This window comes from Mobula birostris, chromosome 18 (genome assembly GCF_030028105.1).
Source record: "Mobula birostris isolate sMobBir1 chromosome 18, sMobBir1.hap1, whole genome shotgun sequence".
Taxonomy (NCBI): domain Eukaryota; kingdom Metazoa; phylum Chordata; class Chondrichthyes; order Myliobatiformes; family Myliobatidae; genus Mobula; species Mobula birostris.
Genome location: NC_092387.1, coordinates 65,570,087 through 65,594,508, shown reverse-complemented (window position 1 = coordinate 65,594,508; position 24,422 = coordinate 65,570,087). Strand labels below are relative to the sequence as shown.

Genomic DNA, 24,422 nt, shown 5'->3' with positions numbered 1-24,422 from the left:
CTGAGACCTTTCAGAATAAACACTCTGAAACAGCTTTATTTTATTTCTTATTTTCCACAGGACTTTGCCAACTCCTATACATTTCACAACATCACTAACATCTCTTGTATTTTAGGAATTAGTATACTAAACATAGGATTTAGACATTAAGTTGTTCTTTTTATCAGTAAGGTGAGAGGTAGATACTTGCCTGTTGTGGGCCAGTTTTACTGCTGAAAAGATTCACACTTGGGGAAATTTAATTTTATTTAGTATTACTTAGAGATACAGTATGGAGTAGGCCCTTGCAGCTACACCACCGCGGCAAACCCACAATCCCAATTAACCCTAGCATAAAACATGGGACAATTTACAAAATGAGCAATTAATCTATTCAATATGCCTTTGGACTGTGGGAGGAAACTGGAGCACCCAGAGGAAACCCACACATTCCACAGGGAGGACATTCAGAGACTCCTCTCTGAATCTGGAATCAGAGAGGATTCCGGAACTGAACTCTGACGCCTCGAGCTGTGATAGTGTCGTGCTGACAGCTGCGCTACTGTGGCACCCTTGGTTCGTGATCATCTGACCAAAAGGGATTTCTTTCTGTCTGATAACTTTGAGGTAAAAAGAACTGAGAGATTTGATGAGGTGACAATGTTTTTTTTCAAAACAGATCTGAGCTGGCTATTGTGAAATACAGTACACTCAGTGACCACTTCACTAGATACCTCCCATACCTAATCAAATAGCCGCTGACAGTACCTTCGTGGTCTTTTGTACTGTAGCCCATCCACTTCAAGGTTCAAAGTGTTGTGTGTTCAGAGGTGCTCTTCTGCACACCGCTGTCATAATATGTGGTTATTTGAGTGACTGTCACCTTCCTGTCAGCTTGAATCAGTCTGGCCATTCTCCTCTGATCTCTCTCATTAACACAGAACTAGATCAACAGTTTCTGAGATACTCAAACCACCCCATCTGGCACCAACAATCATTCCTTGGTCAAAGTCACTTAGATCACATTTCTTCCTCATTCTGATGTTTGGTCTGAACAACAACTGAACCGCTTGACCATGTCTGGATGTTTTTATGAATTGGGTCGCTGCCTCATGATTGGCTGATTACAATTTGCACTAATGAGTAGATTTACAGGTCTACCTAATAAAGAGGCCACTGAATGGACAGTGCAACAGCTGAAAGGAAATTCAATAAACACGTGAAGGTTAAAAATAATTCTGATTCCTGAAGAAGAGTCCTAGCCCAAAACATTGACTGTTTATTCCATTCCATCGATGCTGCCTGACCTGCTGAGTTCCTTCAGCATTTTGTGTGTGTTACTCTGGATTTCCAGCATCTGCAGAATCTCTTGTGTTTGTGTATTTTTTCTTCATTTGTTTCTTTATGGGATGCAGACACCTCAGTTTGTGACCATCTCACCACTGAAGGGATTACATTCTGACAGGTTTATCTTGATTTCCTGCACCCAGCCCTGACCAAGGTTTGATCAATCTTAGCACCGGGCTGACTTGGAAAGTGCGGGTGTGGTCAATCTGTGGAATTAATTGCCAGAGACAGCTATGGAGGCCAAGTCATTGGGTAGATTCAAAGTGGAGGTTGATAGATTCTAAATTAATCAGGGTGTGAAAGGTTACGGGGGGGGGTGGCAGAAAATGGGGTTGAGAAAGATAATAAGTCAGCCATGATGGGATGGTGGAGCACACTCGATGGGCTGAATGGCCTAATTCTGCTTGTAGGTCTTATGGTCTGAAAGAAGTTATGAAGACCAGAATGTCACTATGTGGAATTATTGTGCTAAGGGAAAGATCATGTACTGATGTCTTTCACTCTCCACTGCATTGGAAGCCAAGCCTCCATGAACTTGAGGAAGTGTCTAAAAATGAAAGGACACTGGGTAAGAATGGCAGGTTTCCTTCCCAGAAAAACATCAGAGAACCAGATCCCTGCAATACTTTCCTCCAATTACTTTAGAATTATGCCCCCTCATATTAGCCATTTCTGCCCTGTGAAGTCTCTGGCTGTCCACTCAAAAGTAGTGCACAGAATCAGGCCCTTCAGCCCATCTAGTCCATGCCAAAACATTTGAAATGCCTATTCCCATTGACCTTCACTAGAACCATAGCCCTTCATACCCCTACCATCCGTGTACCTATCCACAGATGGGTTAAATTTGAAATTGAGCTCTTATGCTTCAATCTGTGCCTCTTGTCTTCCTGTATGCCTCTGTCAAGACACCTCTCGCCTTCCCTCATTCCAAAAAGAAAAGCCCTGGCTTGCTCTATCTATCCCCATAAGATATGCTCTCTAATCCAGGCAGCATCCTGATAAACCTTGGATCTTCGGCACTCTCTCTAAAGCTTTCACATTCTTCCTTCAGTTCACTTTTTTTAAGAAATGTTTTATGAAGTTTTTCATGTCAAGACACAAGAGACTGCAGATGCTGGAATCCGAAGCAACACACAACTGGAGAATATCCTTTCATCTGGGCTGTGAAGGGTCTTATTCCCTTGGCAGGGCGTTCCATGCACTCACCACTCTCTGTGTGAAAAAAATGACCTCTGGCATCCCTTCCTATACTTTCCGCCAATCAACTTAAAACTATGCCCCCTGGTATTAGCTGTTGCTGCCCTGCGGGAAGAAGTCTCTAGCTGTCCACTCGATCTATGCCTCCTGTTGGCATACCTTCACCACCTTTCACTTAGGGTTTTGCCATTGAATCCATCATCACCCCACAGTCTGTCCCAGGTGGAAAAGCAGGGGAATAAATGACATGAATGTGTTTGGAGGAGCCACATTTTCCTCCCTCTGCGGAATTATTAGCATATGATAAATTGTGCACAAAATGACAGCAAACATAACTCCAGCCAAGAACATGAACAATTAATTGTGACAAATCACGAGATATTTTCCATTATTTTGCTTGCTTCTGATTATTCATAAATGTTTCAGGAGTTAGATATTTGTAAAAATAAGAAACAAAACAAATTGAGGAGGAGGAGCCCAGCCTGGCCCGGAATGGAAGTTTCATTCTGAGCACCGATATGGCTGGCTCAATGAAATGAGCCAAGCAGGAATCCAACAGAGAGCAGTATGTTCTTGTAGTGGTTAGTGGAATGCTTTACACCGTCAGTGACTGGGGTTCAGTCCCGCAAGTGTCTGCAAGGAGTTTGCACGCTTACTATGTGGGTCTCCTCTGGGTGCTCTGGTTTCCTCCCATATTCCAAAGGTGGACCAGTTAGGGTTAGTGAGTTGAGGGCATGGTGTGCTGGCACTGAAAGCCCGGAGACACTTGTGGACTTTCCCCCAGCACGTCCCGGACTGTGTTCGTCGTTGCTGCAAATCCCGCATTTCGCTGCCTGTTTCAATGCACATGTGACAAATGAAGTTAACCTCTAGTTAATATTTATCTTTAACATTACTCCCCTCGTCAATGAGCAAAGATGAAGGCTGGAAAACAATTCCTTCCATTCCTTGACACCTCTCCCTCGTCAAGCGAGAGTGTTTTACAACACAAGTGCATCTTAAGTTTGGGTATACGTTTACAGTGACTCAATAGGTATGCCAAATCTTTTTCACTCACTGGTCATGTGATTGCAATTTGGAACGTATTGCCTGCAGGTGTGAAGGCGGTAGGAACCATCGGGAAATTAGATAAACACATCACGAAGCATAAAACATTACAGCACAGTACAGGCCCCTCAGCCCATGCTGTTGTGCTGACACTTTAACCTACTCCAAGATCAATCTAACCCTTCCGCCCACATAGCTCTCCATTTCTAAGAGTGCCTTTCGAAGGATGTCTTAAATGTCCCGAATGGAGAAAAATTTGCTGGGAAACGGGGAAATAGCCGGTGGGAATGGAATGCAGGGGAGGTGGTTTATGCATCTACGTGAATCGATCATGGTGTACTAACTCTACCATTGCTGACACTTATTGCTCTGTTGATCTGGAATACCTGATTATTAAGTGCAGACCTTTTTAATCAACCTCGAGCGTTTACATGCATCATTGCTGTCACAGTTCATGTTCCACCGGATGCTAATGCTAAAGTAGCCATGAAAGACCTCAGTGTCACTATTAGCAAGCTGCAGACATTGCATCCAGACAGAGCTTTTATTGTCGCTGGGAACTTTAATCATTGTAACCTACATACTGTGCTTCCAAGATTTTACCAAAATGTATCATGCACCACTAGGGGTAATAAAACCTTAGATCATGTCTACACAAATGTGGCTGACACTTACAAAGCCACTATCCTCCCCCACCTGGGTCAGTCTGACCATCTTTCACTGTTTCTGCTTCCCAAGTGTAGCCCAGTCATTGAACGTGTGAAACCCACAACTAGACTATTAAGATCTGGCTGGAGGGTACTGACTCTGCTCCTCAGCACCAATTCCAGCCCACAGACTAGAGTGCGTTTGCTGCCCATGTCACCACAGACTCTCGGATCAACATTGATTTATAAACCAACTCTGTCCTTGAGCACATCAACAAGTGTGTAGACAGTGACATCACAAAAACAAATAAAAGTTTTCCCCAATCAGAAACCGTGGATGAACAGAGAGGTTCACCTCCTGCTCAAAGCCAGAGATTCAGCCTTCAGGTCTGGAGACCAGGAGGCTTACAGCTCAGCCAGGGCCAACCTGAGGAGGGGTATCTCTCAGGCTAAACACAAATACAAACAGAGGATCGAGGAGCATTTCAACTCCTCGGACCCCCGGTGCATGTGGCATGGCATACAGGTCATTACAGACTTCAAACCACCTAGTACTGTGCCCCCTTCCAGCTCTGCTTCCCTCCCTGATGAGCTCAATTACTTCTATGCTCACTTTGACCGAGGGAACAAGGAGGTCACCCTCAAAGCGGATCTCCCACCTGGTGAACTGCCTCTCTCACTTCCCAAATCCAATGTTTGTGCCACCCTGAGCAGGGTGAATGTACGGAAGGCAGCTGGTCCGGATGGAATACCTGGCTGTGTGCTCAGAGTCTGTGCAGGGCAGTTGGCTGGGGTCTTCATGGACATTTTTAATCTGTCTCTGGCCCAGGCAGTTGTCCCCACAAGTTTCAAGATAACCACCATCGTGCCAGTGCTGAAGCATTCCACTGCCACGGGCCTGAAGGACTTCCATCCAGTTGCACTCACCCCCACCATTGCAAAGTGCTTTGAGAGACTGGTTCTATCACATCTGAAATCCTGTCTGCCCACTACCCTGGACCCCCATCAATTTGCCTATCGCACCAACAGGTCAACAGAGGATGCCATGTCCACGGCACTTCACTCTGCCCTGACCCACCTGGACAGCCCCAACTCTTACGTCAGAATGCTGTTCATTGACTTTAGTTCAGCATTCGATACTGTGATCCCTTCCAAGCTGATCACCAAACTTCGCCAACTTGGTATCAGCTCATTATTCTGCAATTGGACCTTGGACTTTCTGACTAACAGGCCTCAATCAGTTGTTACACAACCTCTCCTCCTCCACTCTCACCCTGAACACCGCGTGCCTCAAGGCTGTGTGCTGAGCCCTCTTCTGTACTCCCTTTTCACCTATGACTGCGTTCCTGTACATGGTTCTAACTCCATAATCAAGTTCGCAGGCAACACCACGGTGGTTGGCCTGATCAGAGGGGATAACGAGACGGTCTACAGGGACGAGGTTCAGCATCTGGCCCTTAACACCCAGAAGACCAAGGAGATCATTGTGGACTTCAGGCATGCTAGGAGCCATACTCACGTCCCCATCTACATCGATGGAGCTGTAGTGGAGCATGTATCAAGCTCCAAATTCCTTGGTGTCCACATTTCCAAGGATCTCACCTGGTCCCTGAACTCCTCCATCCTGATCAAAAAGGTGCAACAGCGCCTTTATTTCCTGCGGAGTATCAAGAAAGCTCACCTCTGTCCCAGGATACTGACGGACTTTTACCGCTGTACCATTGAGAGCATACTCACCAACTGCATCTCAATGTGGTATGGCAATCGTCCTGTATCGGACCGAAAGGCACTCCAGAGTGTGGTGAAAACTGCCCAGTGGATTATCGGCACCCAATTGCCCACCATTGAGAACATCTACCATAAACGCTGCCCGGGCAGGGCCAAAAGCATTATCAGGGATGCATCTCACCCTAACCATGGACTTTTTACTCTCCTCCCATCCGGTAGGCGCTACAGGAGCCTCTGCTCCCGTACCAGCAGGCACAGGAAAAGCTTCTTCCCTGAGGCTGTGACACTGCTGAACCTCTCATCACAGCGCTAAGCAGTATGGCATCAGTATTGTACTGTCTCAGTACTTTTATATTTGTGTGCTGTAGCACCTACTTTTTATTAAGAGCTATTTTGTAAATAACACTATTCTTTGCATTTCTGGTGAGATGCTAACTGCATTTCATTGGCTTTGTATCTGTACTCGGCACAGTGACAATAAAGTTGAATCTAATCTAGTCTAGTCTAATGACGGGCCAAATGGCTTCCTCCTATGCTGCTACCATTCCCTGCTTTTATGATACACTGGACAGAGTTTCACCCCATGACACTCGCCAGTTAACTCTTGAGACTGGGTGTAACAATGATGTGGCTCTCCGGCCAATATTTCACTCCACTAACCTCCCTATGATGCCTCCGGTTTGGAAGTCCATATATCTGCAACCGATGTTTGGACAGCAGGACAGAGGATCTCTGAAATACTATCAATATTTGCAGAGAGAGTGGGATTGCAACAACATGCACAAAGCAGTCCTGGATATGGATGTGAAGGGCTGGAGTGAGGAAAACGACAATACCTAATTGTATTTTATTTAGAGATACACCATGGTACGGGCTCTTCTGGCCACTGGCAGCGGCGGGAATTGAACCCAGATCGCTGGCACTGTAATAGCATTACACTAACCACTATGCTGCCATGCCATCTACACAGGAGACACAAGAGAGTGCAGATGTTGGAATCAGGAAGATCACATGGCCTGCTGGCAGTTCTCACTGGGTCAGGCAGTTCTCACTGGGTCAGGCAGTACTCAGCGGGTCAGGTAGTACTCAGTGGGTCAGGTAGTACTCAGTGGGTCAGGTAGTGCTCAGTGGGTCAGGTAGTACTCAGCGGGTCAGGCAATACTCAGCGGGTCAGGTAGTACTCAGTGGGTCAGGTAGTACTCAGCGGGTCAGGCAGTACTCAGTGGGTCAGGTAGTACTCAGTGGGTCAGGTAGTACTCAGTGGGTCAGGTAGTACTCAGCGGGTCAGGCAGTACTCAGCGGGTCAGGTAGTGCTCAGTGGGTCAGGTAGTACTCAACAGGTCAGGCAGTACTCAGCGGGTCCGGCAGTACTCAGTGGGTCAGGTAGTACTCAACAGGTCAGGCAGTACTCAGCGGGTCAGGTAGTACTCAGCGGGTCAAGCAGTACTCAGTGGGTCAGGTAGTACTCAACAGGTCAGGCAGTACTCAACAGGTCAGGCAGTACTCAGGGGGTCAGGTAGTACTCAGTGGGTCAAGCAGTACTCAGTGGGTCAGGTAGTACTCAGTGGGTCAGGTAGTGCTCCGTGCGTCACGCAGTACTCAGTGGGTCAGGTAGTACTCAGCGGGTCAGGCAGCATCTATAGGATGGAAGGAACTGTTAAGGTTTCAGGTTGAAATCCCACCCCCCTTCTCAAGCCCATCACCCTCTCTGGGGTTTAGGCCACCAACAGCTCGCCAGACTCCTCTCTTCCTGGGCCATTCTTTCAAGTTGGTCCCAAGTGCAGCCCATCTCCCGAGATCCCTCCTCTCCCAGGAATGAGGTCTTTGGAGTTCGTATTGGTTTTTCTGTAGTGTTGGGGTTTTAAGAGATGGGAGTTGCTAGCCCTATGCCCAACCCCACTCTTTTCACAGCTGGGCTTGGGACCATCCATTGTGGAGTGAGGGTTTCGATCCAAAATGTTGATCACTCCTTTCCTCTCATAGATACTGCCTGACCCACTTGAGTTCTAGCGGATTGCTTGTGGCACGTAATCAGAACATTTGATGGGTCAGCAACACCAAACACTGAGGCTATTAAAACAAAATCAGCATGCCCCCCACTCCTCATCTATTACCTCAGTCACCGCAATGCACTTTAAACACTTTTTATAAAGCTATTTAGACAATAAAGCATATGAGTAGCGTTAGGCCATGCGGTCCATCGAATCGGCTCTGCCATTCAATCATGACTGATTTATTATCCCTCTCAACCCTCTCCTGCTTTCACCCTGTAATTTTTCACGGTGTTACTAATCAAGAACCTTATAAATGTATGCAATGGCTTGGCGTTTGGTGGAAGAATATCTGAGGGCACCTCTGTCCTCGATGCTTATTCATAACTCAGATTTCTTTCTTTATTTATCAAATCTACATCGAAACATTCAGTGAAATGAGTCATTTGTGTTAACGACCAACATAACCTCAGGATGTGGTGGGTGCAGTCCCCAAGTGTCGCCACACATTCCAGCTCCAATGCAGCATGCTCCTAATCTTCCCAGAGCAGCAGGCAGCAGCAAAACAAGCTCCTTTCCCACTGTCCCACCCACTCACGCACACAGACTGACCTCCAACCTCACAATAGGTCACCCCTGCGCCTCCAGTTCTTAGCCCTAGACTCACAGATATTAGGCCTCTGTAGACTTCAGTAAATACATGCCGATATTTATATATTTATGCACATTTTATTCCATATCTGTACTTTAACCTCAAGCTTTATTTGTTATATAATTCTTTATAATTGTTGAATGTTGTTGTTTTTTGTTGCATGTTGTACTCTAACGCTCCACAGCAAACTCCTAATACATATAATTTATATGACAAATAAGGTTGATCCTTGTTAGAGAAAAAGATTTTTTAAAATGGTAACATAATTTCATCTAATAATGTAATTTGAGGTATTTTAATAAGAGTTACAATGTGGAACAGACCCTTCTGGCCCAACAAGCCACAATGCCCAGCAACTCATCTATTTAACCCTCGTCTAATCACCTGGACAATTTAAAATGATCAATTAACCTACTAACTAGTACATCTTTGGACTATGGGAGGGAACTGGAGCCCCCTAAGCAAACTGTGTGGTCATGGGAGAATGTACAAGCTCCTTACAGACAGCACTGGAATTGAACTATGAATTATAGAACATCCCCAAGCAGTAATATGTTGCGCTAGCCTCTACACTATTGTAGTATCCAAGCATGGCTTACTAAAATGACGTTCACCTCGTTCAAACATTCATTATTTGGAGTGTCACATGTGCTTGTAGAGAGCTTTACTGAAGTACAATCAACATGACTTTATACGCAGCACAGCACAGAACCACGCCACCCAACAACCCTGAAATTTAACCCTAGCCTACTCACGGGACAATTTACAATGACCAATTAACCTACTAACTGGTACGTCTTTAGTCTGTGGGAGGAATCTGCAGCACCTGGAGAAAACCCATGCATTCCACAGATTATGTCCTTACAGATAATGTCGAAAGTAAATTTCGAACTCTGATGCCCAAGCTGTAATAATGTCACGCTAACTAGTACCATAACGTTGAATTAATAAGCCGGATTTCAGAGTCGCAAACCATTAATCCAACGGCAGGAGGTTGAATCCACCATGGCAGCATGGAAAATAAAGTATTAAATAAATCTGTACTTCCAAAAAAAAGTTAATCTTACTATGATACTGCGCTCTTGTGAGACTGCTTTGGTCTAATCTCACTATGATACCATGCCCTGGTGAGACTGTGTGTGGAATACTGTAATTTGGGCTGATTTCACTATGATACAGTGCTCTGGTGAGACTACCTGTGGAATACTGAACTTCAGTCTAATCTCACTATGATACTATGCCCAGGTGAGACTGTGTGTGAAATACTGAACTTTGGTCTAATCTCACTATGATACAGTGCTTTGGTGAGCTTGCCTGTGGAATACTGAACTTCGGTTTAATCCCCCAACTAAAGGAAAAAAATAAGTTATGAGAGAGGAGGTGCGACAAAGTTCACTTGATTAATTCCAAAATGTGAGATTATCCTATGAAGAGAGATTAAGGAGACTGACTCTGTACTTTCTGAAATTCAGGAAAATGATTGGAGCTCTTACTGAAACAAAACACCACTTGATGCTGCATGGATGTTTCCCCTGACTTGGGGCTGAGAGTCAAAGATCATTCAAAACTGGGATAAGAAAATTCCTTGTGTACATTTGGAGTATTGCGATCAGTTCTGACCATCTCATTGAAGAAAGGATGTGGAAATTCTGGAGAGGGTGCAGAGGAGATTTACCTGTGTGCTGCATGTCTTATGAGAATAGGTTGAGTGATGTAGGGTTTTTCTCTTTGTAGTGATGGAGGTTGAGAGATGACTTGATAGAGGTGTATAAAATGATAAGGGACACAGCTCGAGTCACACTTTCCCAGGACAGAAAATGGCTAATACATGAGGCATATTTTTTAAGGTGATTGGAGGAAAGTTGAGAGGGGTATTTTACACCCTCCAAGGGTGGTGATACAGACAGATACATCAGAGACATTCAATAAGCTCTTAGATAGGCACATGGATGATAGAAAAATGGAGGACAATGTGGGGGTGGGTGGGTGGGAAGGGTTAGATTGAACTTAGAGTAGGTTAAAAGATTGGGACAACTTTGTGGACCGAAGGGCCTGTACTGTGCTGTATTGTGTCTTATGCTCTATGTTCCAGGTGGTATAATGAGTCTTTAGAGTGATCTACCCAAATATTTAGTGAAAAGGAGGCCAGGACGGCATTTCTCCCACTGTAGTCTCTCCACATCCGGCCCATCCAGACCTTTCAACATGTTATAGGTTTCAACGAGATCTCCCATCATTCTTCTAAACTCCAGTGAGTACAGACCCAGAGCCAGGAACTGCCCCTCATTCATTAACCCTTTCACTCCTGGAATCGTTGCACCATTCCTTTGTTTTGGGCTCATTGATGTATTTGTTAATCCCACATCAAATCTGTAAACTTCACACGAACTACAGATTCCACTGTACCCTGGTCATAGTCATACTTTATTGATCCCAGGGGAAATTGGTTTTCGTTACAGTTGTACCATAAATAATTAAATAGTAATAAAACCATAAATAGTTAAATAGTAATATGTAAATTATGCCAGGAAATAAGTCCAGGACAAGCCTATTGGCTCAGGGTGTCTGACCCTCCAAGGGAGGAGTTGTAAAGTTTGATGGCCACAGGCAGGAATGACCTCCTATGGTGCATATGCATATGTATTTTACTTTAGTTTCTGCAGTTTCACAAGTAAGACCTCCATAAAAACCCTGAAGGTAGTGTTCACCTCAGGTGATTTTTGAGAAGGTGTTTAACTTCCTGCATATCTCTGTACATACGCAGTGCAAGGGCAGTAGAATCTGTCTCAATCCTTCCGATTTAAAGGTGTCACAGTGATTCTTTCTAGCCCTTTCAGATGTGCTCCTTTCAGAAAAGCACGAACAAATGTGGGGTCATCTGAGGAGTTAAAGATCTGACAATACCAAAAAAGGGAATGACAGTTCATCCTTTTCCTCAGATAATAAAATGGCTCTGCAAGTTGCCAAAGTCTCAACCCAGCGATTTGAACAAACTGAATGACATTAGTTTGTTGCTTAATGCCATTTTATTTTCAAGAGAGTCTAGTCCTTTGATGCTCACACAATGTTAAAAAAAAGTTATAAATTTTAAACTTATTTCTTACTTCTGCTTAATCTGACTTGGTGCCGCACTTCTTAAACCATGATAATGTCAAGCCAGTCTCGGGATTATGGGATTACTGGTAGCTAAACGATTGTTAAAATGGACATGAACAATTGCCAGAGAAGATTGCAGATGGCTGGCTCCACTTTGGAAGGGGTCCAGGGTTCAGCAATATGATTCTTGCCAAAAACAAAAATCCAACGGGAAGTATAGTGGACAGGCTTAAATTAATTATTGAGCAATTGAAATCAGGGGCAGCAGTGTGTTCTGCCAAGCACTGATGGATTGGTGGCTCACCATAGCCCGAGCTTCCTCTGCCAGCACAGTCCTGTGGGGAAGAGTTTGACCTCCACAGAGAGGAAAGGTCGAAGTATCTGTTTCATTCTCTTCCACTGTCAACAATAAAAGCAAAGCTTGCTTCTGTGGCCCCTTGGCCATTAGAGACGTCCTCAGTGCTACAGCAAAGCAACAGGCCACTCAGCCCACACTGTCTATGCTGCCCATTGTACCCACCTACTCCACTCTCATTTACCCACAGAATGTCCTTAGTTCCTTGGAAATTCTCACAATGTTCCTAATTTAGAGTATCGTGTGCAGTTTTGGTTACCAACCTACAGAAAAGATATAAATAATGTTGAAAAAATACAGAGAAAATTTACAAGGATGTTGCCGGGACTGGAGGATCTGAGTTACAAGGAAAGATTGAATAGGTTAGGGCTTTATTCCTTGGAATGCCGAAGATTGAGAGGAGATTTGATAAAGGTATATAAAATTACGAGGGGTATAGATAGGGTGACCCGGCTGGTGGCATAGTGGCATCAGTGCCAGACTTCGGGACGAAAGGACTTCAGACACACTTTCCATCCGTGCTGGGTTACGAGCTGATGATCTCTTTGGAAACTCACCCGGTAGAAGGCAATGGCAAACCACTGATGTAACTTGCCTCGTACGCGGTTCCTCACTGCGTCACAGAGGCGTGGAGGGAAATCGTCCGCTAACCGGAGAAACTCCGGATGTGACGTACCTTTCCTTTCCTTTCCTTTATAGATAGGGTAAATCCGAGCAGGCTTTTTCACTGAGGTTAGGTGGGACAACAACCAGAGGTCATGGGTTAAGGGTGAAAGGAGACAAGTTTAAGGGAATATGAGGGGAAATGTCTTCACTCAGAGGACCATGATAGTGTGGAACGAGCTTCCAGCACACGTAGTGCATGCGAGCTTGATTTCAACATTTAAAAGAAGTTTGGATAGGTACATGGATGGTAGGGGTCTGGGGGGCTATGGTCCAGGTGCAGGTCAATGGGAGTAGGCAGTTTAAATAGTTTAGCACAGAATAGATGGGCTGAAGAGCCTTCTTCAGTGCTGTACTATTCTATGGCTCAATGAATTCATATGCTTGTGTTGGTGTCTGATCAACATCATTACAGAATCTATCCCAACCATCCACCCAGTCCATACCAGACTCCAGTCAGTCTCTGCTTGGAGAACAAATCCTGCAGATCTGTTCAAAACTTAACTACCTCTTAGCAATGGAAAACAGTTTTTACTATCCAACCTATCTATTCTGCTTATGATTAAATCCAGTTTACTCCTCACACTCCTCTGCTCTTGGGAAAATAATCCAGTCCCACTTTCTGCCTGACATGCTTCCATTCCAGGTAACCTCCTGGTGATCTCCTCTGTACCCTCTCCAACACAGAAATGCTGTCCCAACTTTGATAGTTGGGGGCCATTGTAGTTGGGATAAAGGAGCAGCGTGGTAGTGTAGTGGTTAGCACAATCGCTTTACAACGCCAGCTGTAAGATGGGGTTCCCACATCTGTCTGTAAGAACTTCGTACCTTCTTCCTGTGACTGCATGAGTTTCCTCCCACATTCCTGAGGGTTAGGGTAGGGTTAGTGAGCTAAGGTCATGCTATATTGGTGCCAGAAGTGTGGTGACACCTACCGGCTGCCCAGCTCAATCCTCTCTGATACGACATGAGATTAGTGTCGCACTTCACTGTATGTTTTGATGTACAGTTGCAAGAAAAAGTTTGTGAACCCTTTGAAATACCTGTTTTTCTGCAATAATTACTCAAAAAATGTGGTCTGATCTTCATCTAAGTCATGATAATAGACAAACACAATCGGCCTAAACTAATAACACCACAAATAAGTGTACTTTTCATGTTTTTATGAACACATTGTTTAATCATTCACAGTCCAGGCTGGAAAAAGTATGTGAAGCCTCACACTCAATAACTGGCAGAACCTCCTTTTGCAGCAATAATGTCCACCAAACATTTCCTGTAGCTACACACATCAAAGTTGCTGGTGAACGCAGCAAGCCAGGCAGCATCTCTAGGAAGAGGTACAGTCGACGATTCGGGCCGAGACCCTTCGTCAGGACTAACTGTAGCTGTTGATCAGACTTGTGCAATGGTGGGAAGGAATTTCAGACCGTTCTTCCATACAAAACTATTTCAGTTCATCAATATTTCTGGGATATTTTGCATGAACAGCCCTCTTCAGGTCATGCCAGCGCATCTCAATTGGGTTAAAGTCTGGACTGTGACTTGGCCGTTCCAAAATGTGAATTTTCTTCTTTTAAACCATTTTGTTGTTGATTTACTTTTGTTATTTTGGATCATTGTCTTTTTGCATTATCCAACTTCATTAAGCTTCAGGTGAAGGACCACGACCCTGACATTCTCCTGTAAAACGTCTTGATACAATTTTGAATTCATTGTTCCCTCAATGATTGCAAGCTGTCCAGGCCCTGAGGCTGCAAAGCCAGCCCCAAACCATGATGCTCCTTCCACCATGCTTCACAGCTGGGATGAGGTTTTGGTGTTGGTGAACTTTTGTCTCGTATGTCCACAGAATATTGCCCCAGAAGTGTTGTAGAACATCCAGGTGGTCTTTTGCAAACTTGAGATGTGCAGCAATTGTTTTTGCAGAGCAGTGGTTTCCTCTGTGGTGTCCTTCCATGAGCACCATTCCTGTTCAGTGTTTTTTCTTATAGTGGACACATGAACAGAGACTTTAGCAAGTTCTAAACATTTTTGCAGGTCTTTTTCTGGCACAGGCACATGATCATAAACAGAACTTTCTTAAGAAGAACAGGCTCTGTCAGTAGCCTTACTTTTTCTGACTTTTTTATAGGGCAGGACACCTCTACAACCCACAGCTCCAATCACATCTCATTGATTGGAACAGCTGACTCCAAATAGCTTTCGTAGGTGCCATTACCCCAGAGGTTCATGTATTTTTCTGAACCGAGACTGAGTGTTTAAATGGTGTACTCAGTATTGACGAGAAGTACAATTATTTGTGTGTTATTCGTTTAGGCAGATTGTGTTTGTTTATTATTGTGGCTTAGATGAAAATTAGACTACATTTTATGAGTAATTAACTCAGAAAAACAGATAATTGCAAAGGGTTCACAAACTTTTTCTTGTAACTGATGGAATTCCTGAATTCAAAATCCTGAGTGGTCCTGGGTGGTCACAGAAGATACCCTCCTTCATCATCTTCCAAGCATTTAACTGTTGTATCTGTGTGTGGTGATCATTAAAACTCTTCATCAGGCCTCCTCACTTTACAATGCAATTTCATAATCAGGCTCTTAAATACAAGAGATTCTGCAGACGCTGGAAATCCAGCGTAACAAACACAATATGCTGGAGGAACTCAGCAGATCAGGCAGCATTCATGGAGGGGAATAAACAGTCAACATTATGGGCTGAAAGCCTTCATCGGGACTGGAAAGGAAGGGGACAGAAGTTACAATAAGAAGGCTGGGGGAAGAGAAGGAATGCAAATTGGCAGGGGTTAGGTAAGACCAAGTGGGGGCGGGGAGTGCTTTCTCCTGTTTGGTTGCATCAAGACTTGGCATTGCAGCTGTTCTGCCCATGACTGCAAGAAACTGCAGAGACTGATGGACACAGCTCAGTACATCACAGAAACCAGCCTCCTCTCTATGGACTCGGTCTTCATTTCTTGCTGCCTCAGTAAAGCAGGCAGCATAATCATAGACCCCACCCACTCAAACACTCGTTCTTCTCCCCTCTTCCTTGTCAAAGCAATGATAAGACTTCATTTCTGCATGTGTCCACTCAGATAACTTCATTGCACAGTGTATTGAGGTAGTAGGAGGAAACACAATAACAGAGTACAACGATATGGAATGGGATATGGTCCCTGGTGGACATGCACAGGACTGGTGAATTCTCAATGCTCGTTTTAGGCTTTATTTATTTTTAAATTTTATTTAAAGATACAGCACAGAATAGGCCCTTCCGACCACACCACCTAGCGACCCCCGACTTAGGGGAGGGAACACGTCGACTCAGACCACGAGAGGCCTGCGTCAGGCATTTTCATGCCTTACAAGGCGCAGATTGGAAGTCTGTGTGGGGCGCCACTCCTGGCACAGACACTAGAGCAATGTGTGGTTAAGTGCCTTGCTCAAGGGCACAAACACGCTGCCACAGCTGAGGCTCGAACGAGTGACCTTGAGGTAACTAGACGAACGCCTTAACCACTTGGCCACGTGCCAAACACAACCCCCGACTGAGCCCTCGTCTGATCATGGGGCAATTTACAATGACCAATTAACCACAGCCTTTGGACTGTGGGAGGAAACCAGAGTACCCGGAGAAAACCCAAGCATTCCACAGGAAGGATATATAGACTTCTTTCAGGTTGGACTCTGGACTCTGAACTCTTACACCCCGAGCTGTAATAGTGCCGTGCTAACTGCTACACCACCACAGGATGCCTCCTGGTGCCTCAACATCCTCCACCCTTGACCTGAACCATTACACAGTCACCAAATTTATCACTGTCTGCAAGATACTGCCAAGTGACCCCTGCTGTCCTGTCTATTGGAGCCACTGTCTGTCCAAAATGTACTGGAGTAGAATCAGTCAAGGACAAAGCCATATGCACAAGCATCTGTATGTACAGGTGCAATGAAAAGCCTGCAGCAGATCGCAGGCACATGGCATAAGCTGTATTCACTAGTAAAACATGTAAGCATAAGTTATACTCACATTTTATAAGAAAGAACATAAGAAGTTTTCACTCTCTCTGAAGCTTCCACATTCTTTCAATAATGAGGTGACCAGAACCAAACATAATACTCCAAGTGTGGTCCAATCAGAGTTTTATGGAGCTACAACATTACTCTGCGGCTCTTAAATTCAATCCCCAGACTAATGAATGCCAATACACCATATGCCTTCTTAACCACCCCATCAACTTGTATGTCAACTTTGAGTGATTTCTGGACTCGGACCCCAAGATCCCCCTGTTTCTCCACACTGCTCAGAATCCTGCCATCAACCTTCAATTTTGAGCTTCCAAAGTCAATCACTTCACACTTTTCCAGATTGAACTCCACCTGCCTCTTCTCAGCCCAGCCCAGCTCTGCGTCCTATCAATGTCCTGCCGTAACCTGCGACAACCTTCTACACTATCCACCAACCTTTGTGTCATCTGCAAAGTTACTAATCCAACCGTCCTCATTCGAGCCATTTACGAAAATCACAGCGAGCAGATCCCTGTGGAACACTGCTGGTCACAAGCCTCACTCCAGGCAGAATACACTCCATCTACTACCACCCTCAGATTTCTGAGCACAAGCCAGTTCCGACGCCATACAGCCAAGTTTCCATGGATCCGATGCCTCGTGACTTCATAATTTGTACCAATTAATGCAGATAATCTGACAATTTATTTGATAATTGCCTGTTAAGCACAAACTGGCTGCCACAGTTTTGTGAACACCCCTACCACAATTCAAATGTGCTTCTCATTCATTGCAAAATGCTTTGGGGTGTTGTTAAAGGCACTAATTGAATGTAAACTCTCCCACTTCCTGTCAGAGGAATCTTCCTTTGAGCTGTACCCTTGCAGCCCAGCAAGCTGCACCAGCCAGCGATTTACTAATATAACCCTGGCCTAATCACAGGACGTTTACATTGACCAATCAACCCACACCTGTGGACAGTGGGAGGAGATCAGTGCACCTGGAGGAAACCCACATGCCCACGGGAAGGACATACAGACTTTGAACAGAGGGTGCCGGAATTGAACTCTGAACTACGATTCTCCCAAGCTCTAATAACATTACAATAACTACTATGCTCGTCTGCACCAGTGGTGGCATCAGCACCCAGACTTCGGAACATGAGGTCCTGGGTTTGAACCCAGCTAGCTCCTTGTATGGAAACCTGCATAAGCACCGGCCTGATGGGCCACAAGGCTCGTGACAGACTTTAATCAGCTCCTTGTACAAGTTCTACCCGTGTTGGGCATCGAGCTAGCAACTCGGCCTTGTACAACAGACATATGCTAAAGATTGCCGCCTGTTGTGCCAAATGAGGAGTGGGAAGAATTTTCAAACTGCTATGCACCCCTAAAATATTCCAAATGCACATCCTGCACTACTTGAACAAAACCCCCTATCTTACAGAAAGACTAAGCAGACAGACAAGAAGGCATTTACAGAGGATTTGTAATGAGCACAGAAGTATGTCTGTAATGCAGCCACTGTGGCAATGGTTGAAATGCTGTGCTAAGATGGTTGGAAAGAAGGTTTGGGGATAGTTAAGTCAAAGGGAATATCTTTCATGTGGTGAAGTCAGCTTTGCCCTGGGGTAAGTTGTGGAGGTCATCTGGTCAAATATTTACTGGGCATGGTGAGATGGCGATAACTCAAGCAAGCGTAATGTGTTGGAAACAGCAGGATTGTGGGACATTCCCAGCCAGTCAGGCTGTGCTCATGCAAAAAGAGAAACAGCCAGTATCCCATGTGGAGGAATTTAACGATTAGCCTAATGCTGAGTTCTGCAGAATGGCAATTGCTTATAAAACCCTGATTAAAGATGGAAGATTAGCTTTATTTGTTACATGTGCATGATCAACATATTCCAGTGATGTGCTGGCAGAGATGCCATGCTTCTGGTGCCAACAAAACATACCCACATCTCGCTAACTCGCACATCTTTGGAATGTGGAAGGAAACAGGAGTACCTGGAGGAAACCCACACATTCACGTACCCACTTCTGCCCAAAATTCCTCAACATAATAAAGGTTTGAATCAATTTTGAAATCTTTGTATCACTTACCTGCCCTCCCCCACCACCAAGTTCTCTCCCTTGCCCAAGCCACCCTTCCCCCAGTCCTGCGGGAGGCTGGCTACAACAGGTACTTTAGGAACTACTGATCAGGCATGGACTGACACTGGCAACACATCTGAAACACTGAATTAATAAAGAAAAGAAAAGGGTTAGCATTATTTGTCACAGGTACACCGAAACTTCGAAACCTGGAGTGGAATGCGTCATTTTTGCACTCAACGACCAACATGGTCTGAGGACAGCCCACAAATGTCACCATGCTTCAATGCCAACACAGCAAACCTACAACTAGCTGGTGCATCTTAGGAATGTGGGAGGAAACCAGAGCTCTTAGAGGAAACTCACATGGTCACGTGGAGAACGTACAAACTCCTCACAGACAGTGGCGGGAATTAGCCCATTTTGGTGACAGGAGTCAACTGTTACACTCCAGTGCCTTACTAATCCTGTTAGTAGCTTAATTGGTCACATGCGTGCAATTGGGCAGTGTAGTCACTGGGCCAGAAGGGCCTGTTACTATCTCTAAACAAATAAATTATGTAGTCAGACAAGAATGCACCAGTGCATTATTAAAAATAAATACAAATAAAGAAATATTAGCCCATGGCATTAACATTTCAGCAACGTTACAAGCATAAGTGTTGCTGAGCTGTTGTCTCTGTTGAGGCCAGAGCTCAAGCTTAGTTGTTTTTCAGTACTTTTTAAAAGTTCTGTTCTATAAGGGGTCGGAGAACTGTCTATCTGTGTAGGGAGGGAGGAACTGGGCTTGCTCCACCATTATTGCTTTGCTGCTTGTTATGTTGTTCTGCCGAGCAAGGTGGGCATGTTATGTTGGGGCCAGAATGTGTGACAACACGTCTGGGCTGTCCCCAGCACATCCTTCAGTGTGCTGGTTACAGAAATACTGTAAGCTTCTACGTTGATAAGATATTGGAACAGAATTAGACAATTCAGCCAATCTTGTCTGCTCTGCCATTCCACCATGACTGATATATTATCTCTCTCAACCTTTCCTGCCTTCCCCCCATAACCTTTGATGCCCTACAAATCAAAAACCTATAAAACCTCTACTTTAAGTATACCCAATGACTTGGCCTCCACGTCCGTCTGTGATAGATTCAGTACCTTCTGGTTAAAGAAGTGAAAAATATATGTGATTAACAAAACTGACTCTGAACCTGAGACCAGAAGTCACTGTGTAATGGTTGAAGAACCCTTGTTTTACAGCAGAAATGGATAATTCTCATATGGACTCAAAGGGTGAGCTACCTGACATGGGAGGATTCAGTATTGGGTCTCTGCAAATTAAAACTAACTTGTTTCTTCTCTCTCTTTTCCCCTGATCTGTCATGATCCCAAATTCCTTTAAAACAGAGCAGTATTTATATATACAGTTTTTAATGCATGTCAGCCAGATATTTTCAGACAAGCTGTTTGGACTGAGTGAACTGAGTATTTACCCAAGCCTCCTCTGTTACCTGAGCTCCAGTCAATGCACTGGATTGACACTCTCCAACAGAACCAACACCATAGCTCTTGGTTTGCACAGTTAAAGAAAACAGAGGTTTTATTGCTATGTTATCTTGCCTGTGGCAAGAAACCATGCCACTGGGTTACCCACAATTCTTAAACTCAAATCCAAACACGTACAGGTTAGTAGGTTCAAAGTTCAAAATACATTTATTATCAAGATACATATATCAGATGGCAGGGTGGAGATAACATCTCTATGAAAGCCTTCAGTCCCTCCGCTGGCTTGCAGGTCACCCTTGGGTAAGGCATAGCACCTGCTTAGCCGCCCTATCAGGGTCAAGTGAAACCGTAGGAGCAGATAGTGGAGTAGCTGGCACATTTCACAAGTCCTGGTTATGCGACCACTGACCCCAGGTAGACAATCTCTGAAGGGTATTGCTAATGGCTGGAGTCACCAGTCTTGTGAAGGCACTACCCAGAAGAAGGCAATGGCAAACCACTTCTGTAGAAAAATTTGCCAAGAATAGTCATGGTCATGGAAAGACCATAATTCCCTACATCATACAACATGGCACAGAATGAATGAACATATATGTCACCATATACAACCCAGAGATACATTTTCTTGTGTGCATTCACAGTAAATAGAAGGAACACAGTCAATGAAAGGCCACACACGACAAAGACGGACAAACAACCAACACGCAAAAAGACAGCAAAAGAGAAAAAATAATAATAAATAAAAAGCAATAAATATGGAGAACATTTAATTGGTCACATGGGTGTAACTGGGCAGCACGAGCTTGTTGGACCGGAAAGGCTTGTAACTGTGTTGTATCTCTAACTAAGAAGAAAAATAAAGAGTTTCTGCAGATGCTGGAAATCCAGAGTAAAGTGTACAGAATACTTGAGGAACTCAACAGATCAGGCAGCATCTATGGAGAGGAATAAACAGTCAACATTTTGGGCCGAGACCTATCACTGGGGTTTTGTATGTGTCGTGAGCTGTGGGTCTACTCTCTCTCCCACCATGGAGTTCATCCTGCCATTCGTAAGCGCAAAACCCATACTGGAATAATGGTCTATCAAAAATTCATACATTCACACAGGATGGAAACGAGACCTTTTTAGCCGGCACTGGAAAGATATCACCAACATGATCTCCATAAAAACCTCCAAATTCATTGTATAAGTCATAAGTAAGTCAATGTCAGCACCTTCTCTCAGGGCTGTCATACAGCCAGAGAAACGTAGCACAGAAACAGCCCTTTTGTCGCATAACCAGAACTAGGCACCAACCCCTCATATGACCATCTACTATCTGCTCCCATGGTCTCATGACCCTGATCGGGGAGCTAAGCAGGTGCTACACCTTGCCCAAGGGTGACCTGCAGGCTAGCAGAGGGAAGGAGCGACTTGCACCTTCTTTGCTAGAGACACCACATCTCCATTCCATCACCCTGAAGCTATGAAGTACTTCTATATAAAACTGATTTTTTAATGAATTATTATGTTCTTCTGTTCACCTATCTTAGAAGTTCTTCACATCTACTCTTCTGTCACCACAGCTGGGTATGGTATATCCCACGCAAGGAGGGAATTCAAACATCTACCCACTATCAAGTGCAAAAGAAAGATTTTCAATGAACCAGCTCCTCTGTGTTGTGTCGTGCATGTGAACAGCTGGAAGCCGAGGCGCACTGTACCTGCTTGTGGGGGTAAACGTTGATGTGGCACTTGATGCATTCTTGCCCCATGTTGGCCCAGGAGTTTCCACTCATCCATTTCCTTTTGCACTTGGGGCATTTGTATTCACCGAAGCAGCGTTTCTTTCCCTGGTAGGGAGTCAACCCTTCTCCTTTGGGACGAGCCTACAAAATTAAACAAACACAGGCAGATGTTAAAATGGCAGGAATATCACCTACCACCCAACACATAATTCTCCCCAACTTCCATCATCTTCAGTGGGTCCCTGCCACCAAAGACATCGTTAGCACCCCCACTCTCGACCTTCCATAGGGATCACTGCCTCTGTGATTTCCTTGTCCATTCATCCCTCCTCACCATTCTCCCTCCTGCCACTTATCCCTGCAAGTGAATGAAGTGCTACACCTGCCCATTCACTTCCTCCCTCACCTCCATTCAGGGTCCCAAACAGTCCTTCCAAGTGAGGCAACAATTTAGCAGCGAACCTGTTGGGATATCTACTGCATCCAGTGCTCCCGATGCAGCCTCCTCTACATTGGTGAGATCTGATGTAGAGTGGGGAACCACTCTGTTGAGCACCTCAGCTCTATGTGCAAAAAGCAGAACCTACTGGTGACCATCAATTTTAATTCCTATCCCCATTCACATTCCTTATTGGTTCATGGGCTCCTTTTGTGCCAAGATGAGGCCACTCTCAGGGTGGAGGAACAACACCTCCTATTTCATCTTGGTAGCCTCCAACCTGATGGTATGAACATCAATTTCCCAATTTCTGGCAATTTTCCACTTGCCCTCCCCTCTTCTATTCCCACTCTGGCCTCTTACCTCTTCTCCTCACCTGCCTATCATGTCCCCCTAATGACCCCCCTTTCCCTTTCTCCTATGGTCCATTTTCCTCTCCTGTTGGATTTCCTTTTTCTCCAGCCCTTTACCTTTTCCACCTATCACTTCCTTACTTCATCCCCTTCCCCCACCCACCCAGCTTCACCTATCACCCTCTAGTTTGCATCCTTCCCCCACCCCACAACCCGCACCTTCTTATTCTGGCACCTTCCCCCTTCCTTTCCAGTCCTGATGAAGGGTCTCAGCCAGAAATGTTGACTGCCCGCCCTGTCAACATCCTCCAGCAGGGACAGGGGAGGGAGCAGGAAGCACCAGAGAGACATTCTGTGATGATCAATAAGCCAATTGTTTGGAATCAAATGACCTTGCCTGGTGACTCAGGGGTGGATGTGTCTGTGTCCATGTCACCTCCTGCCCTGGAACTCCTTCTCTGCCACCTGCCCCACACTCCTCCCACAGCACTCCACCCTCCCCGTTCCCAACATCCTTGGCTCCTGCCTGATTTACAAACTCACATTGACAAATACAGCACAGTGCAAAAGTCTTAGGCACCCCAACTATACGTACAAACGTTTGTATGTGCCCAAGGCTTCACAAAGGCTATATATAAGTATTTTTGCACAATACTATGGGTCTGAGTGTTGTTTGCACGATTCATTCCTTTTTTGCCGATTGGGAGTTTTTGGCAGGTTTTTTTTAAAATGGGTTCTGTTGAGTTTCTTTGTTCTGTGGCTGCCTGTAAGGAGACAAATCACCAAGATGTATATAGTATACATACCTTAATAATAAATATACTTTGAACTTTGGATAAAAACTGGTGTAAGTTGGAGATGAAGCTGGTTTAATTTCAAAGTTATTAACATGAGCCATTAACTATTTCTCTCTTCCCGGATGCTGCCTAACCTTTCGATAATTTCCAGCAACATTGATTTTTATCCCAGATGAGATACACTCAGTGACCACTTTATTAGTTACATCCGTACACCTGCTCATTAAAGCAAATATTCAATCAGGTAACCAAATGGCAGCAACTCAATATATAACAGCAAGGGGTCAGACCAAACATCAGAATGGGGAAGAAATGTGATCTGAGTGCCTTTGATTGTGGAGTGGTTGTTAGTGCCAGACGGGGTGGTTTGAATATCTCAGAAACTGCTGATCTCCTGGGATTTTCACGCAAATCAGCCTCTACACTTCACAGAGGATGGTGCGAAATACAAAAACATCCAGTGAGGGGCAGTTCTGTGGGCAAAAATACCTTGTTAATGAGAGAGGTCAGAGGAGAATGGCCAGACTGGTTCAAGCTGACAGGAAGGTGACAGAAACTCAAATAACCACACATTACAACAGTGGTGTGCAGAAGAGCATCTCTGAATACTCAATACGTTGAACCTTGAAGAGGAAAGGCTACAGCAGCAGAAGGCCACAGACATACATTCAGTGGCCACCTTATTAGGTTCCCGAGATGTTTAATAAAGTGACCACTGACTGTGTATCAAAAGTGTGATTTCCATCCTTCATCAGAACACGCTAAAGGCCAACTCAAAGGGACAGTTATTCCTGGCTTATGGACTTGATA

General features: G+C 44.8%; 1 protein-coding gene across 1 annotated transcript in view; it reads right to left on the bottom strand.

Annotated features, from left to right (window-relative positions):
* The window catches only part of zcchc24 (zinc finger, CCHC domain containing 24), a 234,693-nt gene that overhangs the window by 19,274 nt on the left and 190,997 nt on the right, over nucleotides 1–24,422 (bottom strand). Inside the window, exon 3 of the mRNA XM_072282842.1 lies at nucleotides 22,000–22,164. Within this exon, the coding sequence (XP_072138943.1) occupies nucleotides 22,000–22,164 (165 nt within the window). The remainder of the gene's footprint in view (nucleotides 1–21,999; nucleotides 22,165–24,422) is intronic.